Below are 25,094 nucleotides of genomic sequence, written 5' to 3'. Positions count from 1 at the left end.
AGCTAAAGTGGTGCTTCAGGTTAAGAACAGTTTCAGGTTAAGAACAGACCTCCAGAACGAATTAAGTACTTAACCTGAGGTACCACTGTACTTATTTCACTCATTATAATGCACATCAATCTCTTACTTTTGTCTTCTGGGTTTCTGGGGGTTTTCCTGTTGTTATTCTGTCTCTCACAGCTACAATAAACTTACCATTACAATCATGGACTGGTCATTTCTTCATCAGAGGGCAAACGGGAAAATTTAGCAGGGGATCAAATACTTTCCCCCCTCACTGTAAGAGGGCTCCAGCCTTTCCAATATCTTGCTCAAATAGGGAAAGAAGGGGGAAGCTGTATGCAACCAGATCATACTTAGACTCACTAAAACTGATGACCATTGAAATTAATGGGTCTAGTTTTAGTATGACTCTGTGGCAATTGTCCAAGATCATGGATGGTTTAAGCTTGATCTTTTTTCTTTTATCAATCCAAAGTACACTTGCATTGAGTATGTTCCTCTGACCAGTGAGAATTACTGCTGAATAAAGTCGCATAAGATTGCATTGTAAAAAGAACTTGTAGTATGACATGAAAGGGAATTGCAAAGTCTTCATGCCCACTACTTCTGGAGCTTAAGTACATGTCACACATAAGCATGTGCAACCAAACCTTGATTGTTCTTTTCAGGAAAAGGGACTTTCAGATTTAGAGCAAATAAAATGGTGCGGAGACAGTGCTTAACACTTTATTGCATGTGGCTTCTCTGCTCTAAATACAAATGTGTAATGCTATCACAGCACTTTTGAGGGTAAGAGGATAATATGAAACAAACCACAAATTACAAGTATCTTGAACAGTCATGAAACTTTTTATTCCAGTATTATTTTACAGTGATAAAGAGGAAACATAATAATCTGAAACTACACCTGATAGTGCAATGAGGTGGTATACTTCTTAGTCAAATTCAGGATTATTCTTGAAGAGATATTCTGCCTGTTGATTTAAAATTTACAAAAAAAAGTTACAAATTTTTCATACCGTAATATAGGTTTGTTTCCGTACATATAGCACTGAACAGTGGCTTATACTAACATCACTGTATTTATTGAAACCCTCCAAAATTGTGCGATTGTTCACCATTTTCCATTCCTGTGCACTGCTTCTTGACCACTGGACTCACAATTGGTCTCACCCACTCAATCTGCCAGAGCGGAGTGCAAGGTTGGGACCAAAATAATAATAATAATAATAAAGTCAACAAACTACCCCAGAAGGAGCATGACATGTTCCTCACCAGAAGTACTACCCCTCACCTAAAACCCATAATTAGAATGATATTGCAACACTATGCAGCCAGTTAGATTTGGCTATGTGACAGCGCTACTGGGGGGAAAAGAAAACTGATTGGAGAGTGAGCCAAAAAGAATTAATGAATTGTATAAAATGGATAAGAAAAATGGTTTTGCTTCTGAAAAATCCAAGTTGGAGACGGAGTTGTTGGATAATAAAGGTAAAAATTTATTGAAAATGTAGAAGTTATTGTTGGAGTGGCATACAAAAGATGAACAAGTTAAATCTGTGATGATAGATTGGGCAAGAGACCTAGGACATAGTATAATGTTTGAGGATTGGGAAAGACTGTGGAAGAAAGGGGTAAAGTTCACTGCATGTACTATGTTAAAGGAAAATATAATGAAAATGATGTACAGATGGTATTTGACGCTTGTTAAATTAGCAAAGATATATCATAACTGCTGGAAATGCAAAGAAAAGGAAGGAACTTTTTATCACATGTGGTGGACCTGCCCCAAGGTGAAAGACTTCTGGGAAAAGATTTATAATGAATTGAAAAAAAATGTTGAAATATACATTTATAAAGAAACCAGAGGCCTTTCTTCTTGGAATAACAGGTTTGGAATTGCCCAAGAAAGATGTTAAATTGCTTTTGTATGCCACAACTGCGGCTCGAATTTTACTAGCTAAAAAGGTGAAAACCCAAGAATTACCAACGGTGGAAGATTGGCAGATGAAGATGATGGACTTTTCGGAGCTAGCCAACCTAACTGGAAGAGTCCGCGTCCAGGAGGAGTAGTATCAGGAAGAATGGACAAAACTTTATGATTATTTAACTAAATTTGTTAGGTTAAATTAATTGGAAATAGCTTGCAGGTAACAGACTGGCTTAGGAATTAATAAAAGTTAAGTGATGTTGAATATGTTTAATTTCGAATTGAAAAGTTATAAGGATGTTAACAGACTAAGTCAAGTTTATAAGAATTATGATTTGGAAAGCCGTTAAAAGGATAGGCATGGAAATTCAACCAAGGGGAAGTGAGGAAGTCATTTAACAATGTTATTAAGTGTAATTTTAATAGGGTTATGATTTATGTTTGTATGTTTGTTTATTTGTTTGTTTATAATTTTGTAAAAATTAATTTTAAAAATTGACAAAAAAAAAGAAGAAAGAAGCAACCTGGAATCAACTGTAGTGCACAGTTTGATTTTTCACAGTTGAACAAATGAAGCAAATTTCAAAATCCAACTATTTGGGCTTCAAATGAGTTTTACTGGTGAAATTGTAGGTTGCCCACAGTGACTGATGGAATAAAGGCAGGACAGTACAAAAATCTTTGTTGGGTTTATGACAACAATGTAGCATGTCTAGAACTTACAAGTATGTAATAAAAAATGGGACATACTTTTTTTAACTATAATTGAAAAAGACAGACAGACAAATACTGGGAAAATGCATTTCCTTACCAGAAAGTCAACAGGGTCATCTGGCCTAACCATGCAGCAATGATTCAAGCCTTGCATAAGTGTTGGCATGACATGCTTCATTAAGTAGTTTCTCAACGGGATGGACTGAGCTTCCAGAAGCTCTTGTTCTTGCCGCTTCACTTCCTCCAAACGTTTATTCTTAAAAAATGCAGAGATAAATATATATTTAGGTTATGCTTAGACAGAATACAAAACCCAAAAGAAATTTAGGTCCAGGAAATTTGACTTTATAAAATGCATTCCATTTTGTATTACTGGTTCTTAGTTCTTAAATTCTAAATAGATCTAAATACACATTTCTGAAATTTAACACTGCATACCTAAACCATTATGCATATGCCTCAAAGAAAATGTTAACACAATAACAAATGATTGAGGTCTGCTGTGATGTTTGCTACACAAATGCCATTCCATGTGGAAAACTCCATGCCAACTGTAAGCAGATTGTTCCATGTAGCAATCACACATGTGTGTGGCATTCTGTGTTCTTCGTAGAAAGAAAGAAAGAAAGATAAATGTATAATCAATCCTCATGTGTGATGAAATGGGACACACAGTTTGCATGGAGTTCTGCATATGAACTTGCTGTGTGTGTAATATCTTCTGTACGCACAACCGTTGAGCTATATAGTTCCTTCCCCTATTCAGCTATTATTTATTCGTACCTTAATCTAAAACTTTAAGTACTTGGAAATATATTCCAAGTACTATGGTGTACAAAAAAAACACCGTAGACTGAGGTAAGTAGACACGATATTGAGAACTTTTAAAGCCCGGGGTGTGTGTTGAGTTTTTTGCTCCAGTAATGCGACATGAAGTTTAGAATTTATTTAGAGCATTTATACCCCATTCAGCCATTCGCAGTGTGACTTACATACAATCAATTATAACAAAAATTAAAGGGTAAATGAGAAGGAATTGGATACATAGATATGAGGCTGCTATTTAGACCAAACCGATTCATCTCAAAATAAACTTCTGCATTAACTTTAAATAGGAACTATCAATATAGTTATGCAATCCCAGTGCAGCCTATTCATTGTGTTGCCAATGCTGCTCTTGAGTATATTTACTAGATACATAGAAGAAAACCATCTAAAATCTTTCAGTTATTCAATTATTGTATCTCTTTGCTGTAAAGTTACATGAGAGAAGCAGTGGCAGTGCCTCATGTAAAGAATTCTCTCCCTCTCCTCTTTTCTTCCCACCTGCAATGTGCGAATAGGCATTTGTGTGTGCCATGTTAGCATTTTTTGGTGTGTGTGTGGGGGGGGGGCAATCTCTATGTTAGACTTATCAAGCATCTGGGATTTACTTACCCATTCTTCCCAGTTTGCCAATTTTTGAGCCCTTTCCTCAGCTTCTTTTTGTTCCAAATCAGCCTTTTCTTTAGCTTCTCTTGCAAGGCGTTCTTCAGCTTGTTTTCGTTCAAATTCTTCCAGCTCTTCATCTGTCAAACCATAATTTCGAGGCTCGCCAATAGTTTTGATGATTTCTTTCGCTATAACTCTGTTCTCCAGACCTTCAAACTTTGATACATCTTTCAAGTATGGAGATAGAAAAATGAGGAAACTTATTAGTTACACCACAGGCACAAGTTTACTTAGTTAAAATCCTACATTATTACCTTAAAGATTACAATAATTGGAGTTGTGATGATTCAAAGTTAGGCATTTTTTTGGCAAATTGAGGCTGTTTGGGACTCTGAGTAACTGCTAGCACCTTGGGATTTACAGTCCTTATCTTGAGGCGGGTACTGAAGTCCCAGGGCCACTGTGCATTCTTAAGCCACGAGAGACAACACCTTACGGGGGAGCCTGTCATAAGGGTCCATCTCCTGATTAGTTTCTGGAAAGTTCCAACAATCTTACCTTAAGATTGGTTGAAGAGCAAAAAGCATTCCAACCTAAACTGAACTATTTTCTTATTATCTTGGTGTGTGTGCTAAAATAATTGACTTATCATTAAAAAAAATTAAAAATTCTGCATTGAGTTAAAGGATCTTTGAATTGGTCTCTTTTTACTATCTCAAATAAATATTGCTCCCATAGATTTCAGTGTGAGTTGTTAGAAAATTGCCCTGATTATTAGTTGCAGTACTTTGGCCTCTTGGTTCACTGAAGCTACCTTCGCAGAGATTTTCCCCCTCCCTTTTTCAGTGGGGGATTTTAGGAGAGCTATGGTGTGTCTCGTCTCTTGGTAGTTCCTTGAAGCTGGTTTCTCAAAGAGAAAGGAAGGGAGATTAAGAAATTAAATGCACTTTCAACTATACCAATATACTGTGGATGTATTTCTATTTCATCAAAATAGTTGAGAACAGTTTCGTCTTCTGTGTTTAACTCCCTGAAAAGATTCAGGGATCTCAAGTACCGGTCCTGAGCATAATGAGTTCCAGCAACAACAGATTCAGGGAGATTCATGATTCGATTTTTCAGGAATTCATCCGAAGCATTCAAGGAAATTACATAGTCTGTGGAGGAAAACATAAATGAGAATTAATCTTCTGAGAATACCACACGGTTAGTTAAGTTAGGTAGAGAGGTTGCAGAAAGGGGGCTGTACTTTCCATCAGTGTACCTTCTTTTGTTGTTAAAAATGGGATACTTTCAACCACCCTCTTATATAACCAGGGCAGATTTTGGTTTAAATACTTGCCACCATAGATGTTGGCCTTAAGCAAAGCAAACTTACCAGAAATTATTACTTTGTCATAGTGATGAATTTTGCCTTTTAGATCATCCTCTTCCTCCTCATCTTCAACTTTAAAAAAATGCAATTAAGATGTCACCAAGAGAAACTTGCACACTAAAGATTATAGTACTAAAAATGTCTAGTATCACTCAGCAGAGATAGGACTCTTCTTTTATGTTCTCTAACCATGCTCCAAACACATCCTACCCTGCAGACTCATAGGATCTTTCCTCCATGCTCCTCCTCCCTCTCCTTTTCATTTTTGTACCTATCCATGATGTACGGCATTTTCACAAACCATGGCATTTTCACAAGTTACAGATATCTCTCAACCAGTTTGCTACCATATTTAGTTATTTTAAATGAGGTCTGATCTGTTGATTTTTTCCCATGCAAGCAGACACTCAGCCCCCCAAGATCCTCAAGGAGGCTCTGCAGATTCTCCCAACTAGGGTTTGTGTGTACAGGGCACAATAGTGTCCTCAATGCATTGTAATACATTTCTGGGGGGAAATCTCTATCAGAGGGCAAAACAGAACAGGATGAGGGAGATCCATGACTGACTCTACTGCTTCTTTAAATTTTGGCAAAGAAATTGTAGGATGTACAGTAAGTTGTGAATTGACTGTATTTGCCAAAATTTAATGAGATGGAAAAGGTACTCACAGATCTCCGTCATCTCTTATTTGTTCTCACCCTTCCTGCCCCTAGGAATAATCTTTTATTTATTTTTCATAATTTATCTCAGAGCAGGAAACAGCAGCACAGTATAAGATACAGTCAAAAAAACCAATTTTGGAGAGGGGGAACAGCAAAATAGTCTTAAATTATTTACGCTCCCCACCCCAGAGTTGCACTTTTTCATTATATTTTCAGATATCATAATTTCTAAATCCACTTGCAAGCTACGACACTAAACCTAGAGAACAGGGAAACAAAGGCAAACAATAAAAGATGTTAACGTAGTTGCAACTCTCCAGTGTTTCCAGTGCTGCCCTTAGTGCAGAATTTGTTGTCCGTCTTGATCTTCTGGATTTTCCTAACCCTCGTTTCTCTCATATATGAGCTGCTAGTAACTTAACAACGGTATTGATCATCAATGGAGAATAGATATTTCAAGTTATAATCATGAACATACTTGTTTCAGCATAATTCCACAATTATTGTGGAATTACATTTATTACATTTATTGTAAATGTGGCCACTTGTTACATAGTGCAATGTACAGTAACGACAAGTACAGTAGAGGACTCTTACTTACGATTAAAAAGATCCTTTGCCAAGTCGTAGGTCTTTGGAAACCCATCCAGAACATATCCTTGGTTTTTACAAGGCATAGACATTAGCTTTTCTTTCATGAACCTAACCACAAAGCTATCATCCAGACGACCTAGTTTTACAGGGAAACATTATAAAATTTGCATAATCTTTTATAATTGGGCACGTGAGACATCCTGTTTTTTGCTCCCCTCTCCCCGAATTCACTAATAGGACACTATGTCATGCTGAGTCTTGGACTGGAAATCTCATGGACTAGGTTTAACAAGATTCAGAAGGCAGACATGCATTTCACCTAAGATGCATGCAAATAACTAGACTATCTTTTCATCGCAAACAAGATTCACCTGCATTTTGCTCCATGTTTTCTTTAACCGAATCTAATAATTCCTGGGCTTCTTCTATGTTCTCCCCTTCTTCTTCTGCCTCTTCCTCCTCTTCTTCCTCCTCTTCCACCACTTCAGGCTCTACTATCTCTTTAGGAGCAACAATTTTCTCCTAGGGATGTAATAGGGGAAAAAATCCCACTCAAATTCTGGACAAATTTTGCCTCAGTTACACAAAAATGACAGCAACTAAGCTGAGCCACTCTGAATGGAACCGCAAACCTGCCAAAGTTACTCTAAAGCAACTCTAACTTCGATTTCTCTTTCGTCCTATCCCACTGTATGACATTGGTTTTTTAGCTTATGGTTTCTATACTTGGTTATGTATTTGAGTTAATGAATTAATCTAGTAATTATTGTAAACAAAAATAGGAATGGGCAAATCTGTCAATGCTAGTTTCTCTCAGATTCTCATTGTTCTGGCCTTAACTCAGTTCTTAGGTTCTTGTTTTTCTGTTAGAACAACTCAGCAAAATAAAATTCCAGTTTATTGTTGGACAACATTGTTTTCACACATACATCAAACACGCAAAAAAATTAAAAAATTTTTTACAGCAGCTTTGTAGACAAAAGAACAAAAAAGGAAAAGAAAAAAGGAAAGAAAGACCCTTTTATCTTTGACCTTGCCATCTCATACAAACCCACTAGTTATGGTAAAGTACATACACAGAAGAGAAAGAGAAAGAGTTACTGGAATCTCAGAATAAAGACTCGACTTTTTTGCGTTTTTTATTTTTATTTTTACAAGGTTGTGTTTTTTCCTTCTTCTTTTGAGATAAATGTTTTGGACATGGTCACACCACAAGTCAAGAAATATTTCAAATTTTTCTTTTTGGTTTTTTTGTTTTGTTTTTGAGGAACAGAGGAAGAGAGAGAAAGAGATTTTTGGAAAACCCACCACACTTCAAAGCTCCCTCCCCCCCCTTTGGTCAACCGGAGATCGCATTATAAATGACCGACCTCGTCACAATATATACAAAAATATAAATTGTTGATAAAAAATACAAACAAATTATCCTTCAAAGTTACTTTCAAGAAAGCAAACTGGGCCTTGAAGATTTCCATGGGGAGAAGAGGCAGGGTGGGGGGGCAGTACCTTAACTTCCCCACTTTCATTCCACTCAGAATTGGGAGAAGTCTGACCCCCCCCCCTCTACTTGATGACAAGTGAGCACAGCAAAAAGGGGGTAGGGGGGAGGAAGAGGAGGGAACATTTTACGACAGGAGTTTCAAAGGTGAACTGGTCATGCTGGCATTTTTTTAAAAAAATCCTCTTAAGTTGTTTTTTTTAATGAGTGTTTTTAATTTATTCTGCCTCCTAATTGTCTCCATTGGTTTTCTGCTTCTTGGGATCCCTGTCATCATCCTCAGCTGCCCGCTTCCCTGTGGTTCCCTCAGCCTCATTGCCATCTTCTTCTTCATCTTCTTCCTCATCCTCGCCAACTTCTTCTTCTTCCTCATCTACCTCATTGTCTGCTTTCTGCTCCCCATTTCCCTCATTCTCGGGGGCATTTCTGCCATTTTCTGTCTATTCCATGACTTTCTTCTTCTCTTTCATGTCCTTGGTGGAGATCTCGGAGCTCGTATCCACAGCAGCGTCTGACATGGCTGGCTTGGGAGTTGCGCAGGGATATTTCAGGGTGTGGGGATATCTCTCTCTCATATATCTATGTAAAATAGAGCTAAAATACAAAAATAAAGACCCCAGCGATGTACAGGTCCACCGGTGCGCGCCTGGGGAGCAAGAGGAGGAAGAAATGAAAAGAAAAGGGGTTTGATGGGAAGAGGAAAAAACAAAAAACCTGGAGCCGGAGCAAGCAAGGCAGAATAATGCAAAGATGGCTTGGGACAAAAACCTGAGGCCTTTCTTCTTGGAATAATAGGCTTGGAATTGCCCAAGAAAGATGTTAGATTGTTTTTGTATGCCACAACTGATGCTAGGATTTTGTTAGCCAAAAATTGGAAAACACAAGAAGTGCCAACAGTGGAGGAATGACAGATGGAGATGATGGACTTTGGGGAGCTGGTCGACCTGACCAGAAGAGTCTGTGACCAGAAGGAGGAGGAGTACCAGGAGGAATGGATGAAATTTAAAGACTATTAAATTTAGATAACTTAAATAAAAATACTTGCAAATACCGGATTGACTTAGCATTTAAATATGTGATGTTGTAGAATAATACAGTGGTACCTCGGGTTACATATGCTTCAGGTTACAGACTCCACTAACCCAGAAATAGTACCTTGGGTTAAGAACTTTGCTTCAGGATGAGAACAGAAATCATGCTCCGGCGGTGTGGCAGCAGCAGGAGGCCCCGTTAGCTAAAGTGTTGCTTCATGTTAAAAACAGGTTCAGGTTAAGAACGGACCTCCAGAACGAATTAAGTACTTAACCAGAGGTACCACTGTATGTTTAAAGTTAATATGATAAGAAAGGAATGTGTTAATTGTCAAAGTAAATTTTATGAGAAATTAGTTTTGGAAAACTGTTACAATGATATACATTGAAACTCAGCCAGGGGGATTCGAGGAAGTCACGTAACAATGTTAATAATAGTGGAATAATTATAATTGTCTATAAATTTGGAAAATCAATAAAAAAATTGGGGGGGGGGGGGGAGATGGCTTGGGACGGAGCCAGTGGGCTTAACTCAGTTCTTAGTTCAGTCTGTGATTCTTTAAAAAGGTCTGCATGAAAATTCATCTCTATTTTTGTGTGCATTTCACCTAATATTTACCTTTTTCTGTTTATATGCATTTTTTAGTTGGAGAAGTATGAGTTTTGAGGAATAGCTGTATTTTTGGTCTGTTTATTGGTTGAGAAAGATTTGTTTTAATTAAGGAAGGTCTGTAAATTTGAAATTAGGTAGATTTGCATTAACATATGAAGAAATCTATCAACTCCTTTCCTTGATCCGTTAAGACTGGAACTTGTTATTACTCAATTCGTGTTTTTATAATATTGTTTTACTGTTTGTTTCTGTTTTTATGATACTGTTTAATTGTTTTGATGTTGTATTTTTAAATACCACTTAAGAGATTTTTAAATATTAAGCAGTTTAGAAATGCTTTTAAATAATAAATAAAGTCTTTCCACATCATTTTAATGCATTGTGGCAAGATCTTCATACACATTTTCACTGGAGCATCAGCTTTCCAGTCAATGATGACTGAATGAATATAATCCATGAATACTGAATAGCCATATGGAATTACCCTTTAAGTAGATCTGCAATCTGGACAAGTCTTTGTGATGACACTTGCCATGTATTAAAAATAATGCACTAGCACAACAAATAATTTCTTTAATTTGATAGTCCTTGTCCTTTTCATTGAACTGACATTGTTGTTGGTTGTTCTTGGGGGAAAATAAAATAAATCCCCTTTGCGTTTTTGTTTTTGGTCCACTTCAATCTTACTTCATCTTTCTTATTCAAATGCAGTCTGCTCCTGCAGCGGCTTGGGAGGGCCATCCCGGTGAACTTATGTCTTGTGGAGGAACTATAATCTCAGGCTTGACCCTGTCAAGCGCCAGCCCTCCATCAGGAGGCTGAGAAGGAAGATGCATCCAGTATCTAAGCCAAAGCCTAGTTACACCTGTAATCAGTAAAGTTGTGGCCAATTTTCAAACTAGGCTTTCGCTCCTTGGGGTGGGGTCACTGCAAGTGGGTCCACAATGTCCCAAACTTACTTTCTTTGATTTGCCCTAGGGGGCAAGGCAGAAAGGAGGAGTTTCCCAGTCCAATAACAGCACCATCATCCATATTTTATACTCAAAAGCACATCTCACTAAATTCAACTACTTTCGGTAAGTGTGCAAAGGGTTTAAGCCTAAGTTGGAAATTGATAACAGAATCAAGTCAAAATGAAGCCTGTTTCAGCACAACTAAGTTAACTTTTGGTGGACCATGTTCATAAATGTCTATAAGCTATCTGAAATTGGATCAATATATTATCTTAAATCTACGAACCTTGTATCGATAAGGCTAAGAACGGTACTATAGTGAAGTTCATTATTTGACAATAGGTCTGTAAATACTCTAATATTTCTACTGAAATAGTGCAGCAGAATACCAATGAGTCGTTTACTGAAGGAAGAGATTATATCGAGCATCAGAACAAGAAAGATAAAATGCACAGTCTGGAGCTATGTAATGAACCGTAAACAACTTATTTTTAACTGCATCCAATGGTAATTATGTCTCATGCCCACATTTCAGTTTATTTCCAATGAAACAGTGACCTGCTTACCAAATTTTCTATGGCTTTAGCAATCACGTCCTTTATTTTAATATGGTGCACCTTGTAATGTTTACACAGTTCTTCTGCAATGGAAGTTTTCCCTACCCCAGGAGGGCCAAGAATACAAATCTTGACGGGCTGAAAGAGAAGACATGGAAATGTGTTTATTAAAATAGCTAGTCTTTGCATCCCATGGCCAGAAGTAAAACGAATGGCAAAGGGTACAACCCTACACTCAAATATGTCCAGTTGGTGAAACGGAATATATAGTGCCACCACAACAAATATGCCAGTGGAATTGTTGATGGAAAACAATGCTGGTGTTGTTGTTCCACAAGCAGAGATGTGGCGGTGGAATGGTTAAAGCACAGGGAAAGCGGACACTAAGTTGTACCTTATCCTCCTTGACTACAACGACCCTCCCTTCCATCAACAGCACTACATTAGCCTCAGACCTGGCACAAAGTATCTCTCTCCCCCACCCCCGATTTTAATGAAAGGAAATAGCCACTCTGCTCAGTAAGCCCTACTGAGTCCAATGAAACTTACTCCCTGCTAGCAACAACTTACAATATATAAATAAATAGTAAAGGTAAAGGTAAAGGAACCCTGGATGGTTAAGTCCAGTAGAATTTGACTAGGGGTGTGGTGCTCATCTCCGCTTTCAGGCCAAGGAAGCCAGATGGTTTTTCCGGGTAATGACGATTGCCAGAGAGCACAGAAACGTTGTTTAACATCCCGCCACAGTGGTACCTATTTATCCACTCAAGCTTGTATGCTTTCAAACTGCTAGGTTGGCAGGAACTGGGACAAAGCAACGGGAGCTCACCCCGTCACGCAGATTCGAGCTGCCAACCTAACAACTGGCAGGCCGAAGAGGCTTGGTGGCTTAGACCACAGTGCCATCCACATCCCTCCAAAAAATAAATACTATGGTTTCCTGGGATAGTTCACGTTTCCTCTTGTAAGAGCATATATTGCACCACCTATGGATTGTAAAATAACATAAGATATTATTTATTTACCAGTAAGCCTCGACTTTGCTTGTATTCCTTCACTACTTGATCAATGTGCTCCACTATTCCTGCTTGAGCAACCCACTTAATGTTGAAATTCTCCTTCAAATATACAGCTTCCATTCGTAAGTTCACAAGTAATTCATCCAACTGTTCTTGCTAAAGAAAATGCAATAATTGATTATAATGGTGCACTCTTATTAACAGTATTTACAAATGACTTTCCAACACAGCATTGATGAAAACAATACAAAGTATAACACCACAATTGTAAAACTAATTAAAAATAGTAAAATACACATTAAGATAAATGGAAAATCTCAGTTTTGAACTGCTTGGCAGAATACATATTTATGAGTATTTCTAAATAAGAGTATTTCTACATCACCAACTCATAAGAACAATATCATGGCAGTGTACATAAAATCATTAAAACACCACAAATATGTTTTAAGCTGTTTCCAAAACACAATCAGGGAAAAAGTTAGATGAGCTTCTCAAGTGTGAGCATATCTCCATGCCCACATCCGAAAAGGCCCTGTCCTTGGTAGATGATAATCCAACCTCACAAGAGAATAAAACCTAGAATACGTGGGAAGGTGCTGCTTGAAATAATCAGGGCCCAGATTCTATAAGGCATTACAGTGTAAAATTTTAAAAAAGACCTTTAACTGGACTGAAAAATAAGCTCATAAAGTATGAAAGCCATTCCTTTGTTTTGACTCCCACAGTCTCTCCAGTAAGTCCACTTCTTCTCTCTCTCATTCTCCCTGTTGATTAAAAAGCTTGACTACTGACCTGATTTTAAACATATAATTTGGCACTGCATACATCTTTTTAAAACTGTAACTAGCAGTTGCTGTGACTCCCAATCCTAACCCAGTCCTCCCCGTAAAAAAGAAAAGCAGTACAAGGCAGTCACCATTAAAGTCATGTCAGGGTTCTTTAATCCATTAGCATTAAAAGAGTGCTGTTATCTTCTCTGGCAGAAAATATTGGAAGATAAAACAAATACCGTTAAATCTTTGTTTAGGAAAGCATTTTCTCTTGGAACCTTCTGTGTTTTTCCTGGACCAACATTTCTGCTGATGCACTGTTAAAAGAAAAATACCGGGTAAGTTTTAAATGCAGCAATAATAAATATCACACATACAGAAAGAAGAATAAAAATAGATTATCAATTGTTTTAAGCCATAAGGCCATAACAATAAGAACCAATTATCGAGTAGTCAGGTGCCAACAAAAAAAGCACAGTACACCAAAAATTAATATTTGTTCACAACTATCCCTGCAACACCGCATCGTATTCCTTTGTACATAATTGCTGCAGATTTTGGAAGCTGTCATAGTGGACTGAGCCACCTGCTTTGCAGTTAACATATTTTTCCTATTCAGCAATGCTGCAATGCTGTGGCCCTGAGGGGACAAGAGGATCCATTGGAGCTCCTTTTCTGTAGGTGGAGAAAGAGGCCCACATGAAGCAGAAATCTAACTTTGAATGCCTCTTATGGGAGGCTGCAGAAGGGTTTGCAGGTGGTTCTTCTCTAACATCAGGGCTCCAAGGTCATCAATGGGAAGTACAACTGTTTTTTTAATAATAATAATAAACATAATAAACAAACCACAGAAAGAGGAAAAATGCACACTCCTTTCACTCTGCTACATGAACCTGCCAAAGCACAGGAAAACACTGTTCACCCACCTTCAGTTTTCCTTTCCCCTCCCTTTCAGATTCAACTCCATGTCAACTTTATATTACAAAGGCCAATGCGAAACATTTTTTAGAATAATCTCCAACAGCCCTTCTCTGACAGTTTTGTATAAGGGGTATTCACTGCCCACAAATATTGACCTGCAAATAATGATTTTTCATATAAAACTGCTTTTAGGAATTATTTCAATATAGCTTGGGAAGCTTGGTGCTCATCACAGACCGTTAGTTAATCGAGTAATTCATAACATAATGAAGGTGTTACACATATTCTAGCGATCAGTGTTTAACCCCAGGACTACAGGGCTCAGCCAAATTTTGTTATTCATCCACAGCAGATTAGCCTTAATGTGGCTGGACACGACCCACCACTCAATCCTATGCATACAGACTGATCAAGGACTAGGGATGTATTTGCTAAATATGTCGCAGCCCTAGGTTAAGGGGACAATCAGAGAGCGTAGATGTGAGAACTGTTCTTCCTTCGATATATATTATATCCCACATATTGGCAAGCAGTTGTTCCTGGAAGGTAGGTCATAAGGGCATGTGGCTTTCAGTCTGAAAAAGGTTTCCTGCCTCTGAAAAAGGTTTCCTGCCTCTGATTTAGGACTGCAGTCCTCAAGGTTTGTTGCAGAGGTTCAAAGTCTTTAAGAAAGAATAACAGAGAGACACATGACAGTCAAAAGTCTTAAACTGCTTTACCTTCACTATTTCACTAAAAGTTTGTATTGATTCGTCCACTGCAATAAGGTAATGTGTTCTTGGCCTATGATCTGCTATATTCTGTAACACTCTGCAGGGGAGGAAACAAAAGATACCGTTGTCAGTCACTCGATCTTTAACATTAATATAGAATAAATATACAGAATACAAGTACTCTAAGTCTTCAAACTCAGGGAGACAAATTTATATGATGCCTCCTTCCTTCTGCAGCTACCTAAATATCTGCTCCAGAGAGTTAGCATGGGAGGGGGCTACAGGAGAAAAAAGTTGGCAAAAGTTGCCTTTCCCTTTAATTTCTGGAAGCCTTCACCGCCATTCTGTGAACGGAATGACTCATGCAATTTGCAGAAGGGCATTTTGGATCCAACCCAGTCAATCTAAACTAGCTTGCATGTCACGGCTGAGACATACCCATGCAGCTGGAATATCAGGATGGCTCAACCCTTTTAAATGGAAGGTTTGGCAAGGATCTGGTTGGACTCTGCTGCAAAGGACTTGGAGGGAGCACAAATGTAAAAAGGTATTTCCCCAAGCCCTCCTCAAAATGTAAGGCAGGAGACTTAAAATACAAATTATGTGGAAGGAACAAAAATCAGTGGATGTAGTTGTAGTCAGACAGCAGCTGGAGGCGGAGTATTGTTTTGTTTTTATTATATATTTCATGTTTCTATCTTGTATTTTTATGCTGTGAACCACCCCGAAATCTTCAGATGAAGGGTGGTATACAAATTTAATAAATAACAATACAGTGGTACCTCGAGTTACAAACGCCTCAGGTTACAAACTCCGCTAACGTGGAAGAGTTACCTCAAGTTGAGAACTTTGCCCCAGGATGAGAACGGAAATCCTGCGCTAGTGGCGCAGCGGCAGCAAAAGCCCCCATTAGCAAAAGCACACCTCTAGTTAAGAACAGTTTCAGGTTAAGAACGGACCACCGGAACGAATTAAGTTCGTAACTAGAGGTACCACTGTAATGGCTTCTGTCTCATTTTTAAGAAATTTATCTTGCTTCATAGTAACTAACTGCAACTATTATATGTGTATGGAAGAGCCATAGATCAATGGTGTACATGCTTTTTTCAGGCAAAAGGCCCCTGATTCAAGACCTATTATCTCCAGGGAGGGCTGGGGGAAACTCCTGCATGAAACCCTGGAAAGTCGTTGACAATATTGACTAAAGGGGCCAAGGGACTGACTAGGTATATGGAAGCTTCCATGAACTTACTATTAAAAACATAAAATGAGAAAGGTACTAATACAGTTCATGAAAGTTTGCCTCTTGCTAAGGACAATGAAGTATTAGTTTATTTTACAATATTAGGCATGATTCCTTTTTAGGATGTCTCAAAAAATGAAATCAATTTTTAAAAGCCATCTTTCCTGGAACCTGAACAGATAGGCATACCTTTGGGTAACACTGATTCTCATTAGGGAAGAAGATGGAAGCTGAGATTCCTGCTTTGCAGGGGGTTGGACCAGACAACCCTTGGGTCCCTTCCAACTCTATGATACTATGATTCTAACCCTGAAGTGAGGCATGGCTAAGAAGTATACTTACGCTGCTAAGTCAAGAATGTGAATGGTTGGAATAGCATTTCGTCCATCTCCAAAAATTGGTATTGCCGGAGTCTCACCAAGCCAAGATAACTGGAAAAATAATTGCAGAGTATCCTAAGTTGGTAACTTAGTTTATGTGAATGAGGAATCACTCACTCCAGTTGCTACCTCATCAGCCAAAGGAGTCAAATTAACAACATGTTTTATAGGATCTGAGTTCTACAGCTTTGCAAGTTTTCACATACTTGCAAAAGAAAATGCAAACGAAGGTGAAAGAGTTCATGGATAACTGCCTTGTTGTGGCGAAGGGGCTTGAATAACTCAGAGAAGCTATGAGCTATGCTGTGCAGGGCCACCCAAGACAGACATGTCACAGTGGAGAGTTTTGACTAAACGTGATCCACCTGGAGCAGGAAGAGGCAGGCCCTCCAGTATCCCTGCCAGGAAAACTTCATGGACAAAAACAACAGGTATATAGAAAGACTTCAACTTGGTGCCTAATGAAAAAACACATGTTCCTGTGACCTGTCACCATGGATGCATCTTCACCAACACAAGAGACCGCATATTTCACTGCATTTTTAGGATGCAGAACACATGTGCTAATTAACACTGAACAAATTCTTTTGCAAAACTCCTAAAGCCCAGTTTGAGGGGGCCCTGATGGACCCCTTCCTCAATTGCTAAGCCCTGGTAGTGACAGCAGTAGTCCAATTATTTGAGTCTAGCTGCCATTATAATTCCTCCAGTGCCTCTGGTGTAGTGTCACTTAAGGGCACTGTAGAAAATTACAATGGCAGCTAGACTCAGGTGCCCAGTAGTGCTTGAAGCATTAGGCCAGAATATTTTAAAGGGGGAAATCATTAATGGCTCCTGCTGGGGCCCTGGCCTTCCTTAGGGCTACTCATTGCTCCTTCATTAAATTGTAACTTAGAATTCCAATGCTGTTTAGTGTTTTTCCACACCTGCCAAATTTTATATTTTAAAGGAGGCAGATTTAGGCCATACCATACTTGGCCATAGGAAGTCAACTTGTGAGACATGGGTACAAGTTCTGCCTCTACCATGGAGTTATTGTGCGGCATTGGACAAGTCTCCCATGTGCTCCATAGCAATCCTCTATTCAGAAACTAGGAACAGCAGCACACCTCCAATATTTCAAAGAAGAAAATAGGACACTCTTGGGGCACTCTTAACACCCAAATCTCGGAGAATGGCAATTCCAATAACTCAAATTAAAGACGATCATAAAAGGCGTTCCTCAAAAGTCCCCTTGGAAGACAAAATAGGGACTATTCCTGTATAAGAACTGGAACATATGTAATAGTGGTGGTCTAGATCAGATTTGCTGACAGAGGAGCACAGTAAGAACTGCAAATTTAAAATGCTCAATGAGAATAGCATAGATTCCATACAGCAACTCACTTAAATTTCCCAACTCGAACACAATGCTTGCCACAACATTCTCCTCTCCCTCTTCTCTCTTTCCATATTTCCATGTCTACCTTTATTTCTTCCTAGGCTGACTGTGCCTTTCTTTAGTGACTGATAAGTAAGCTGGAGAACAGCCTTAATGCACCCAGTAGCACGATCAGGAAAAGCTGATATCTACAGCTCAACCATTTCAGTTCTTATGCTGTTCCTTCATCTGTTACACAGAGGGGAGAACACTGTGGCTGCATACACACCACACATTTAAAGCACATTCCCTCACCCCAGCATCCTGAGAACTGTGGTTTGTTATGAGTGCTGGGAATTGTAGCTCTATGAGGGATAAACCACAGTTCCTAGTTCCTTTTCTTTCTTCCAGATGCAATATGGTCAACACTGGTGTCCAGGAGCTGGAAGTCTGCACCCTGCTAGTTATATTTTAGGGAATTTTCATATCAGTACATGGTTTTCTGAACCAGAAGTAAATCCCCTGCTAAACTTGTAAACACCTAAAGCCATTTCATTTTACTACATAAGAACAATTTTGCTGGATCAAATCAAACATCCATCTAGTCTAGCATCTAATTCCAATAGAGGACATCTTTCTGCATGCTCACAGATTTAAGAATGTATTAAATCCACTTTTTGACAAGTCCTGCAATATTAACTATCATCCAAATTACCTTGAAATATATCTACCTTAAAGAAGTAGTGTAAAAGCTTTTCTTCAGCTCCATACTGAACACCAGAAGCAACAACATATGTATTAAATTTGCTTTTCGCCTGTTGATAAGAGCAAAAGTTATTGTTTTAAAAAATGAAAAGCATTTTACAAACCTAATTTAAGGCACGTTATTCATTTTCTTATTTATTTAAACCAATTATACCCAGCCCTTCCGCATCAAGTCCAAGATGACAAATAGCATAAGAAAAGGCAAAGGAGTAAACTCTACACAAATCTGGAATGGAGTTACTAAGGCGACTGGAAGGCATCTTGTACGCCTCCTTCCAGCAACTCCTGCAACCAAGCTGGTGTCAAAATATTGCTCTGCTTTCCTTTGGTCCACATCAGTGCGGGCGGGGGGGGGGGGGCGGGCCTTGATGTCTGGGCAGCCCAGGACCTCCATAAACACTGCCAAGGCTCACACCTCAGGAAGGTAAATTCAGTGCTAACACAGCAGTTTCACTTCATCCCTGGGGCATACTCCATTGTTTCTCAAGACAGACAGATGACAACAAACCTAGGTTACAACTGCTCAGCCACCATGCAATAGTCCACTGTTAACACTGCAGGTCATAGGATTAGGTGCCAAGGATTAGGTGTTTTCCTCCTTTCCTTATACAGAGAGGGAGATAATGCAGATTGTGGTGTTCAGAAACTGGCTGGTGCCCCCCTTCCAAGTCTCAGAATCCATCACAAAATGTATATAATTTTGTAGTGTAGATACACTCTCCATCTTTCTTTTTAAAAACCGTGTATAATTTATTTTTCATTAACACTTACGATTTTTCCAAGTTTGGTAATAGTTTTTTCAGCATTAGTGTGTTCTATAAAATTAGGATGGGGTTTTCTTCGACGATAGTCTTCTTCAGTGAAAGGTATTTCCGGATCTTCCTGGGTGGAGAGGAGTAGACAGCAAAAATAAAAAATTTCTAAAACTGTAACTTTTGGTATCATTCAATTTTTATTTTGACAAAGCAAAATGATTTTTTTAAAGTAAATAATTGCATTCCTAATATTAGTTAATTGAACAGTCATTGTATGGAATAGTAAGAATTAATCCCTGCTTCTTGTGCTAGAAACTATAAAAAAAAAAAAATGGAAATGCAGTTCAAATGGAACTGTGCCAGGCAAGTTTGAGAAATGAGCCTGCACCATATATTCTGTCACTAAAATTTATGGAAGGCAAATAATTCAAGTGCAGGTTTACCTGCTGAGGTCAATAAATGTCAGAGGTTTCTTGACTTTTTCTACCACTCACCGGATCAAGAGGTTTGCTTCTTGCCCAGGTCATTATTGTTGAAAGCAGAATGAACACTTTCTGCTTCTCAAACTTTGAAGATTCCGCTTGTATTGCTGTGTAATTACATTATAGTGTATATGTTACTTAATGTTTTTTTTTTAAAAAAAAATTCTCTACTTACATTTTCTGACAATGTTCTGCAGGCAAAATGTTTTCTTTCCCCAAATTAGGGTTAATGCTGTACAAAGACTTGCACACACATATCAACACTTCTCACTTTCACCCCAGACAGCAATCCATTGTTATGCATCTAAAGATATTTCAGAAGCCTGTGGGTGGAGGAGGCTCAGAATGGGAGACATCGAGCTTTTACCCACAATTTCGATCCAGATAGATGGTTCAGCATGTGGATCACTATCTAAATGAGTAACCTGCTTTGTAAACCACTTTGAATTTTTTTCTACAATCAAGCGTATATAATTTTTATGAAAAAACAAAATAAAATGAATAAAAAACAGATGTGCAAATGGAAGCTGTGTACAGGATTCCTCCTATGATTCAGCTAGTAAGATTATATACATATGATCCTGTAAGAAGTTCAGTGATAGCACAGATCAGCCATTTGGAATGGTTTAGTCTGAGTTTAGTCCACACACAGCCATTTCCCAACCAATGGCAATTGCCCATGTTTTCCAGGGCTCTACACCTTGGTTGCTAGGATATACACAGCCAATCCCAGGCAGAGTCTTTTGGATTAGGCCACAGAGATGGGCATAAACTGCATCAGAAATAGGCAAATCATCTAATTTCAAATTCAGATATTGTGCACCTGTTCAACTTGACCACACCATTTAAACCAGCACAGTCATTTGGGTGATCATTCTCCCAACGTACATGATTAAAATTGTATGTGTGAGCTAAGCCAAACTATGCTCTTCTAACAAGAGGATAAGAAACTGAGATTTCCCCAATACCACCTGGTAAGTCCAAGGCTGAGAGATTTGAACTCAGGTAGTGCCAATTTGAGGTCTCAGCCTGCTGAATCACACTAGATCTACTGCTTCACTTCCCAAAGTTGATGAATGTGCCATACCCATTTCAGATAAAGAACAAATTGTACTAACCAGTAGCTGCCCAAACTGCTTCCTCAATCTGTTTTAAATCTTCAGTGATGTTATAAATAATAATGTCACACTCTAACAGGCGAGCTAGCAGCTCTTCTCGAGAAGATGTCTAAAAACAAACAAAAGCTATAAGGAGGAATTATTTCCCTGTATTTAGTAATAACTTTTAGCAATCAATCCTTCATTTTTAAAGAAGAAGAAGAAAATCATCTATTTTTTATCCTCTAACAATTTTAAAAGAGTGGAAGCTGGGGATGGAGTGATGAGGATTTTTGTTTATTTGATTTATAAAAAAGGTAAAGGTAAAGGACCCCTGACCTGGACACTTAAGTCCAGTCAAAGGTGACTATGGGGTGCAGCACTCATCTTGCTTCAGGCCAAGGGAGCTGGCGTTTGTCCACAGACTAAATCACTTCTGGCACAATGGAACATCATGATGGAAACCAGAGTGGAAGAAAACGCCATTTACCTTCCCACTGCAGCAATACCTGTTTATCTACTTGTACTGGCATGCTTTTGAACTGCTAGTTTGGTTTATAATTACCTTTCACTCCAGGAGGATCCTGAAGGGACCTTACAGTATAATTAGATAGGGCCTGCTTTAACTCCCTCCAGCATATATATTCCGTCAAAAAATCAATTTCTTATTAGATCATTGTGGCTTTTATCTCCATTGCCATTTCATCCCATCTTACTTCCCTGACTGCTGGTACTTGGATATTGCACTGACTGGGTAAACTTAAGCAGTGAATAAAGAGGGAGAGAGATAAGCAGGGCGAAGCAATGGATATAGCTGAAGGTGGCTGAGGGTTCTTCTTTTACAGTGTGAGAGATTGTGGTCCACTCTAGTGTTCTGAGTGCTGGCTTAACCATGTTCGGAATTCTCAAAAGGTAGACTCAGGCTGTTCTCACATGGCAAATGACAAAGCCAGGCTCTCAGTCATGATGACTTCCTTAAGTCTCATTGGTTAGCCCTGACAAACTTTAGCTACTGTAGACTGTAGCTTTTAGGTTTTACAGAATTAGAGTTATCAAATGTTTATGTGGCTATACATTATACTACCTTCTTTTGATTTACTGATTTCTTTTCCTGCCGTTTAATAAAAGTGACCACCTATATCCCCAAGTATTTTAGTAAATTAAAGAAGTGTAATACTCACTCCATATGCTTCCACAGCAAAATCTGGTTTTGTACTAGTCTCCTGTGAAAGAGTTCCCACTACTTGGTATATTCCTTCCTTTGGTTTCAGAGGTGAAATTTCAACAGCTGATCTACCTTCATCTTCTTCTTCCTCTTCCTCTGCTACTTCTTCCAGAGAGGCTCCAACAGTACAGCTTGCTAGATACTTGAAGTATACAAGAAATGACCAGTGGGATAGTGTGAGAGAATTCCATTCATAGTGATATGGTAATCAGTTTTCTGTTTCATAATTGTGCTCATTTGGACATAACAACATACCATGGTGTGTTGCTATGACAACATGCTGCTGTGAGCTATGGGCTTGTCCACTCCCCCTTCATGTGTAAAATGAGAGAACCTGAATCCTTTTTGCTGTGTCCAAATACAGTGCAAATCAAAGTTTAGCTTGTTAAATGATGGACAGAACTTCAGTTTCCTTGTCATGCATATGAAGCAGGGGGAAATGGGAGTACAAAAACCCAAAGCATATTGTGACAAATTCTGGAAACAATAAACCATTGTTTATACCTCTGTCCAACCTTCCTCATAAGATGGCTATGAGGGCAAAATTAGGGAAGCGAGAAGAATCATGAAAGTTGCCAGAAGCTCCGTAGAAGAATAAAGGCTGGGTTAGACATGTAATAAATGTATATATTTTAAATAACCTTTAGAGTCACTCTGAGGATAGGTATTTTATTTTGAAACTCCAACATCTGCAGCTGGACTTTCATTGACAGAACTAAAAGGTAAAGGACCCCTGGACAGGTAAGTCGAGTCAAAGGCAACTAAGGAGTTGCGGCACTCATCTCGCTTTCAGGCTGAGGTAGCTGGCATTTGTCCACAGACAGCTTTCCGGGTCATGTGGCCAGCATGACTAATCCGCTTCTGGCACAACAAAACACTGTGATGGAAACTAGAGCGCACGGAAACACTGTTTACCTTCCCGCCGCAGCAATACCTATTTATCTACTTGCACTGGCGTACTTTCGAACTGCTAGGTAGGCAGAAGCTAGGACAGAGCAACAGGAGGTCACCCCATTGTGCGGATTCGAACCGCCAATCTTCTGATTGGCAAACCCAAGAGGCTCAGTGGTTTAGACCACAGCGCCACCCACATCTGCAAAACAGCACACACGGTTTCATGTTCTCCAGCTGTGGGCTTTGGGATCTGCCCACCCCCCTTCTTTTACAAATCAACATGTTTCACGTGTGTTGCGTTTTATTTTAAACGACCTGGCGTAACACCTCACGTTCACTTTTTCTTACCTCCCCCAAAGCAGTTGGAAAACACACTCAGGTTCTTTTTGTGTGTGTGTGGAGGAGAGGAAGTATTAAAAGATTAAAAATTAGTTTCTTCACACATCAGATCAGCCCTTCTCAACCTTGCCCACGCCGCAGTGTAGCTGGGCGTACAACCCCCAATGCCTCTGAATGAATACCAGCTGCTGGAAACCACAGGTGGCGAGAGCACTCCTGCTTGCGTCTGGTTGGAGTGCCAACTTGGCCCCACAACCACAGGTACCCCAGGGGCTGTGGGTGCATGCGGTGTGCAAGAACTGAAATGTGTGGGTGCCTGGCCCCGGGGAATTTTGTGGATGCTCGAGCACCCATGTTGGCCACTGTGAAAACTGGGTGATTCACCAGGTGGGCCACTGGCAGAGCCGGCCCCAAGACATTTTGACACCTGAGACAAACCACAAAAGGGTGCCCTTCCAGGGAATAATAATAATAATAATAATAATAATAATTTATTTATACCCCGCCCTCCCCAGCCAAGACCGGGCTCAGGGCGGCTAACAACCAATAATAAAAACAAGTTGATTAAAATACAATATAAAAAACATGATAGAAGAATGGCAGATGAAGATGATGGATTTTTCGGAGCTAGCCGACCTACCCGGAAGAGTCCGCAACCAGAAGGAGGAGGGAGTATCAGGAAGAGTGGATTAAATTTAATGATTACTTAGTTAAATATGTTAAGTTAAATTAACTTAAAACAGCTTGTAGATACTTAATTGGCTTAGAATTTTATTTATGTTAAGTGATGAATTAATATGTTTAATTTTATAATGGGAAGATCTAAGGTTGTTAATGTTTAAGTTAAATTTTATTAAGAACTGTGATGTGGAAAACCGTTAAAAGGATATGCAATGAAATTCAAACAAGGGGAAGCGAGGAAGTCACTTCACAATGTTAATAAGTGTAATTTGCAATAAGGCTATAATTTATGTTTGTTTGTCTTATGTGTTTGTTTGTTTATAATGTTGTGAAAACCAATAATAATTTTTTTTGAAAAAAAAAACAATTTAAAAAACAAGATTAAAATACATTAAAACATTAAGAAGGGGGTGAGTGAAGATATATATGAGGGAAAGAGGGTGGGGAATAAAGAGCTACATCAGGAACTGCGGAGAATCTGCTACCCCTGTGGGTCCTGCACGCCCGAAGCGGTTGCCTCAGCTTGCCTCCTGGGCGAGGCGGCCCCGGCTACCGGGCCGCGTCAACCCACTGACGCTCTGCGACTATCCGACTCCGGCCCTCACCCTCCCCATATTGCTGCCTCCGTAGGTGTCCAAGTGGTTCAGGAAGATCCTCTGGCTCCGAATAATCTCCTCCGCCTCCGCCACCGCCTCCTCTTCCTCCGACATGGCTGCGTTTGAGAAGGAAGCGCAGGGGTTGCTAGGCAACCAGGGCGCGCGCGCCGGGAGAGGGAGGAGGAGGAAGAGGCGGGGCCTTGGGGAGAAAACAGAACGCAGAACGGGAGACGGACGGGAGGGCGGGGCGGGAGGAAACTGGGCGGGGCTTCCTCCTCGAGGAAAGGGGGCGTGGCCAATGGAATAATATGAAAACAAAGAGATTGCGCGTTGACTTTTTTTCTCCCCCTCCCCAAGAGATAAATGGTGCAAGCCATTTATCTCTACCGCTGCTTTAGGTTTTAGTTAAGTCAGCAAAATCTGCGAGTTTAGTGCAGAAATCCAAAAACCCCTCTGTCCACTGTTTTATTTTATTCTGTATTTTAAAAA

The 25,094-nt window shown here is 39.3% G+C and overlaps 1 protein-coding gene and 1 pseudogene across 3 annotated transcripts; both read right to left on the bottom strand.

Annotated features, from left to right (window-relative positions):
- Positions 1–833: 833 nt before the first annotated feature.
- AK7 (adenylate kinase 7) lies at positions 834–24,774 on the bottom strand. Of its 2 annotated transcripts, none has more exons than XM_083436152.1 (18): positions 24,615–24,774; positions 22,052–22,237; positions 20,892–21,000; positions 19,786–19,880; positions 19,308–19,418; positions 18,503–18,586; positions 16,374–16,462; positions 14,795–14,885; positions 13,394–13,471; positions 12,388–12,537; positions 11,372–11,500; positions 7,082–7,232; positions 6,718–6,846; positions 5,457–5,525; positions 5,038–5,235; positions 4,085–4,305; positions 2,745–2,903; positions 834–977 (listed from the first exon to the last, which is right to left on the bottom strand). In XM_083436152.1, exons 1-18 carry the CDS (start codon positions 24,717–24,719, stop codon positions 939–941), a joined length of 2,193 nt encoding a protein of 730 aa, XP_083292278.1. In that variant the 5' UTR covers positions 24,720–24,774; the 3' UTR covers positions 834–938. The 2 variants fall into 2 exon arrangements, with proteins under 2 accessions (XP_083292278.1, XP_083292279.1); XM_083436153.1 differs by lacking the exon at positions 24,615–24,774 and adding an exon at positions 22,351–22,573.
- LOC310677528 lies at positions 8,375–8,963 on the bottom strand (annotated as a pseudogene). The gene has a single exon. The product of its transcript is annotated as an uncharacterized misc_RNA (transcript).
- Positions 24,775–25,094: the final 320 nt, after the last annotated feature.

This window comes from Podarcis tiliguerta (genome assembly GCF_965153285.1).
Source record: "Podarcis tiliguerta genome assembly, chromosome: 1".
In the NCBI taxonomy this organism is placed as follows: domain Eukaryota; kingdom Metazoa; phylum Chordata; class Lepidosauria; order Squamata; family Lacertidae; genus Podarcis; species Podarcis tiliguerta.
Note: the sequence above shows the minus strand (reverse complement) of the source record. Positions and strands in the feature narration are given on the sequence as shown.